Source organism: Girardinichthys multiradiatus, chromosome 9 (genome assembly GCF_021462225.1).
Source record: "Girardinichthys multiradiatus isolate DD_20200921_A chromosome 9, DD_fGirMul_XY1, whole genome shotgun sequence".
In the NCBI taxonomy this organism is placed as follows: Eukaryota; Metazoa; Chordata; class Actinopteri; order Cyprinodontiformes; family Goodeidae; genus Girardinichthys; species Girardinichthys multiradiatus.
The window spans coordinates 15,406,740-15,412,434 of record NC_061802.1 but is presented as its reverse complement, the minus strand read 5'-3'; the positions used below and the strand labels follow the sequence as shown (position 1 = coordinate 15,412,434).

Below are 5,695 nucleotides of genomic sequence, written 5' to 3'. Positions count from 1 at the left end.
ACAAATTAACAGATAATATTACTTTTACCTGCTAAAATGTAACTTGAAAAATGAAATTAACACACAATTTTCTATTAATTCTTAAAATGTTAAATGTTTATCAGAGAGCAGGAGTTAAATGGTGTTAAATGTGTTCAAACCCATCAAACCACTAGATGTCAGTATACATTCACAGTTAAATCAAAACTGGATTAAATTTTAAGCATTTAAACATTGTACAAGTTGCAAATGCATTGCAACAAACAGTTTTGTGAAATCATGTCTCATTGAAAATATAAGCTTTAGCACTAAACTCAATGCAAGCAGTTGGGCTTCTTTAGATGGACAACTTTCTTCCAGCTGCCATTACCTTATCAAGTTAACTTGAGTGTATTTTTTTTTTTATTTGGGCTATATGTAACTGGATTTGAATCTCACTATATGAATCAACTGTATTGGAATGAAGCTGACTGAATTGTATGTGAATTGGGCCAGTTTGCCTTGATGTGTCAATAAAATAGAAAAAGAAAAATTAAAAGCAAGACTATTTTATAATGTAAGTCATTTGTCATGAGATATAAGTGTGTTTTAACTTAGAGTCAACATGTGTTGCCTGGAGGAGTCAGGTCAGCTGATTGTTAGCTTGGGGCTCTGTTTTATTTTAATCAAGGTTTTCAAAGAGAAGGGAAAACAAGTTTCACTGTGTTTCATCTAGGAAGTGGGTAAAACATAGGTTTTTACCTGCCTAGTGTTGGAATACACAAATCTATTATTTTTTTGTGTGAATATAAATCAAAGTTTAATATTGTTAAGTCTGTAAATTGGACTTCACAAAACTGGCTAAAACTGGTAAGGGACATGAAGTGTGCAGTCCAATGAAGGGAAAGGGATTTTGCTGGACTGGAGGACTTCTGTGGAACATCTGTCCACATGCAGCTTGTGTTTAGGTTGAGGTTTAGAGTTTCTCGAAAGAGATCAAATGCTTTGGGCGTCACTTAATTAATTTCCACAGAGCTGGAGCATAAGCAGAAAACCTCATCCAATGAAGTCACAATTAATTGAGTCATCACACTGAGAAGGAATTACAACAACAACAACAAAAAAAACATGTTCCTGATTTCCTATGAAGAGAAATGTTGAGCTTTGGTGATTTATAACTGTAAATGCTTTGAGGCAGATTGCTGTACAGTGAGTGTGCAATCCAGTGTCGTGGTGATCCACAGCACAAACAATACCCCGTTGATTTTAACGTAGATTGAAAACCAACACTTTTCTATCTGAGAATGACATTGTGGTTTCAGCCTTTCAAAATCTGATGTTGTTTTTCTTAGTTCCATTACATAAACAAAGGCATATGAAGCACATAAACCCAATTTTCCCAATTTCCAGACAACAGAGTTCTGTCACATTTGATCTAGATCTGGAAAATAATGAACTAACTTGGGACTTTTGGGAGAGCAGTTACCTACAAATGGAGAAACTATGAAACTATCCTAGAAGTGGCTGGCCCAATAAAATTAGCATTGTTTGGTTCTTGTAGTAGTCTTCACAAAAAAGTCTATTAGCTTCAGCTAAATGTATTTCCACCTCTGGATGGCTTAAAAACCCAGTCAATTTTCAGGCTTTAATTCAAATGAGATGCAGTCGCATGACATTAAACAGACTCTTAATACGCCTCCAGTGTGACTGAATTGTGTCAATCCTACCAGAAGGTATAGAGTGAATTTTCCACACATTGATGTAATTGATTAGGTACAATTTTTTGCAAAGAATTGATAGCAGTTGTTGCTTCACTGGGTGGCACAGCCATGTATTAGGTTTAGATAAGAAATTACATGTTCAAATATGCCCAAGTTGGTTTGGAAAGCTTTTTCCATTAGAAAATTAAATCATCATATGTAAACTACATTTTGTATTTACTCTAGTTATCTTTGTCTGATTTTAGAATTTTCTTGATGATTTGAAACATTTAATTTAAACATTAAAGCAAAATAAGAAGAAATCAATTGAGAGGCAAATGTGTTTTCACATCACTATACATGATATGCAGCTGTATCTATTATTAAAGCAGTACATTTGGATATATTTTAAGATGTATTCTGATTTTTGCCATGTCTATATTCTTTTCCAGAGAGCTTCATGACAGGGATTGTTATGCATGATGCCTGCAATATGTGCTGAAAACCATAAGATCTGGAACTGGTGTTAAATGGTCATTGCTGTGCATGCATCTAGATATAAATGTCAGAAGGTTACTATAGGAAAGGAGGCAGCATTATGAGATGTACATATGGATGAGGCCCCTTGGACCAGCTGTTGTTCACCTAATATTGGCTCCACTCTACGCTGATGACATCTGAATACACAAACCTGACATTCAGCCTAATTATGTGCTCTAAAGAATACTTACACCAAAACAGTCACTGCAGAAAAACTAGACTGTAAAATCATGTTTTATCTAAGAAAAATGTGGGGATGTATTTTTGATTCTTTTATGCTATGTTAACATGAGGCTGTAGTTGTGTCTAAGCCTGGTGGCAGCTTCACTGTCATTTATTGCCTAATGTTGATGACCTGTGCAAACAGTCTCTAGGGTACTGCTGAAGTTTTACAGCCATTCCCATTACGTTGTTGCTGTCACATCATCAGTTCTGCTTCCTGTTTGCTAGAAAGCTCCTTCTTATTTGTAAGATATAGGACAATAGCCCATAGCAGAAATGTTGCACTGTCTGAGGTCTTTATGGCACTGAGCTGAGCTGTTTCCAAGGTGAGCAGCAGTTATACATGACACCATCAACAGAATAACTCATAAAAGGCAGCAAATAATAGATGTCATTGTCATTTCTATATCAGATAATATGAATGATTGCACGGGGAGGTATCTGTATATTTGCGCAATGTGACCAGTCAATCTTTCATCTGTGTCACTAGGGTAAATAAGATACTTAAAATCCCACTAAAGCTGTTTTATGTTTTATCAGACTTGCTTCTCTGTCAAGACTAAATACTTAGCCCTGGTAACCAATACAATTTAAATTCTACATAATTTTTAAACCTCAAGTTTGCTTAATGAAGACACAAATATATATATTTTTTCCACAGTTTATTTTCCAGATAATATAGACAATTTGCTTTTAAGCAAAACAAAAAAACAAAGGAATAAAAACAATATCAATTAAACATACTTTTATCATTGTTTGGTAAAAAACAACAATCACATTGCAGGCAAATAAATACCAATAAATACAAATTTATAAAGTACGACACAGTTATTACAAAAACACAACATACACTTCTTAAAGATCATTGCACATCACAACCAGAGGAAAGAAAAATAAAAAGGTTGCCTAGTGGCTAATAAAAGTGCTTTTTCCACATCTTCCTCTTTGATTGTCATTCAGCCAGTTAAGTTTAACATTCTAAAGACATGGCTTTCTAAACTTTATTGGTATTGGCACATCAGTCAACTTTGTGACAAAGCTAACAACTTTTCATTAAATTGCTCTTCCTTTTCAGTGTCCTCCTTTGCCGGAAATGAATCTGCACCACTGGCCCATTTGCTGCCAATTTCCTCACAGCAATCTCTGCGTCTGGTCTCGTGTCCAAGCACCAGCTTCTTGACACAGTAGCAAATGCTGTACCTTTCATGGGTGTTTACATTTTAAGGATGCTTAACTGCTTAACATCCCTTGTAGGCTCACGTAAAGTTGATGTCACACCTTCTTCTCCAGCTGGGGCAGATTGGTGGCTTTTGTGCTTGGTTTGGCTTGGCACAGTAGATCTCTATAGGTTGGAGAGTGGAGGAAGCGAGGGTAGCAGTCTTTGGCCATCAGCATGTAGATCCTGTGCTGGGCCTGGTCGAAACAAGATGGTGAGGGATCCTGCATGTTGGCTTTGGTTATGTCACGGGTTTCATGGTCAATATTTATCTACAAAACACAGAAGAAGACATAGTCAGTTTGAGAGTTTTTATTTGAGACACTTCAAAGATGTTCTTTAACTCTGTCTCTCCTTACCTCTCGTGGAGCTTCACTGCTGATGAATTCACTGTAGATCTTCTGGGCTTTGGTGAGTAGCCTGGTAGGACACTTGATTCGTCTGTAATCTTCACAGGCAAAGTAGAACGCAATGTTCTCCTCGCTAAATTCAGAAACCAGGAAGGCTGTGAAGGCACACAGTCCATCTGCAAAGAGAGGAAATTCAATTAGTAATTACACCTGATGGACTCTTAGAGGCTGCATACGTAATCATGTGTATATGAGTAATCTATGGGAAACCAAGCGCACACCATATCATATTAATGTTGTGAAAATGTGATAAAAAGCATGAATTCATAGGTGAACTTACATTTGCTGGACAGGAGCTTTTCAAATGATTCTTTCCACTTGAGGCATTCCTCCAGGGTTAGTCTGGAATAGTGAAAAACAAGTTTAAATAAAGCTGGAATTCTGTAAAGTACATCAGAAAATCTTTTTTACTACAGCATTAATAATGTCATATTTGTGTGATGCTTACTTATTTTTCCCTATTTTGCAGCAGGATAAAGTCCAATTTGGCTTTTGCAGAAGGATTCGCAGCCTTGCTTTAAGCTCCTTTGCTCTGAAAGAAAAAGAAGCAAAATGTTAGATACATTTTTCTCAAGAACATCATTTCATATTCACAGAAAAATAAAGTCCTAAATACTGTTGGAAAACAGCTTACATTGAAAATCCTCTTCTGTGCTTCTCAAATGCCCATATACAAATGCAAAACTTACTTCCCAAACACACAATCAAAAATATCAGTCTTTGCATAAAGGTGAATGTACCTTTCCAAGCACGAGGCAGGTAGCGATGCAAGTCCTTTACACATAGCAGCACTGGGAGCTGGTGCAGGGGAGTATCTCAGTGTAATGGTGCTTAAGTTTCCTTTCGGCAAAGCTCAGTCAGGAGCGTAATTGTTTGTCTGTGCCTGAGCAGAGACAGGGCAGATGTTTTATAATCCCACCGCCCTACCGCCCACAGCCTCTGATGTGTCATCAGCTCTGTCAGCCAATAGCAGAGAGGGTCACAGGCAGAGAACAAAAACAGACAGAGAGAGGGAGAAATGATGAAGTCAGTAAACAGGAGAGAACATGCAAGGACGAGGCTGGGAAATTACTGTTAAATGATAAAAGTCTCTGGTAGCAGATGGATTGCTTTTTCTCCCACACCTTCCAAAACAACCACAGGATTTTTCTATGTTCCTCTTTTCGCTTTTCTCTTTCAAACCGACTTACTCATATTCATTCAATAATTTTTTCTCTGACATGAAAAAAATTATAAACAAAATAATAAGTATGTGTTTTAATTGATAAAAAAGAACCACAAGATTTTATTCTTTTTATATAGTTAATCATGTCAGGTAGTCCCTCAACATTTCACTTCAATTTGAATAATCATTAGCAAAGAAAGTCTAATCCGTTCTGTAACTTTTATAGATCAACACTCAAAGAATGAATATAACTCTATAATAATTAACAGCAGACTGGGTTGTGGTAGATTCTAGATTAAGCATACTGCAGAATAAAAGTAAAGTAACTAGTTGAGTCACAATTAGTTGATCCTAATAGTAAAATAACTATTTAACAGTAAACCATCAGGACCCCCTTCAGTTTGCTTATTGCTGTGGAGTTGGAGATGAAGATGCCATGGTATACCTGCTCAACTGTCATCTAGACAAAGCCAGCAGCACTGTG

General features: G+C 36.5%; 1 protein-coding gene across 1 annotated transcript; it reads right to left on the bottom strand.

The window, feature by feature from the left end:
• Nucleotides 1-3,661: 3,661 nt before the first annotated feature.
• Nucleotides 3,662-4,947, bottom strand: rgs16 (regulator of G protein signaling 16). Its single transcript, XM_047375445.1, has 5 exons — nt 4,787-4,947; nt 4,495-4,578; nt 4,327-4,388; nt 3,996-4,162; nt 3,662-3,908 (listed from the first exon to the last, which is right to left on the bottom strand). Exons 1-5 carry the CDS (start codon nt 4,828-4,830, stop codon nt 3,693-3,695), a joined length of 573 nt encoding a protein of 190 aa, XP_047231401.1. The 5' UTR covers nt 4,831-4,947; the 3' UTR covers nt 3,662-3,692.
• Between the last annotated feature and the right edge of the window lie 748 nt (nt 4,948-5,695).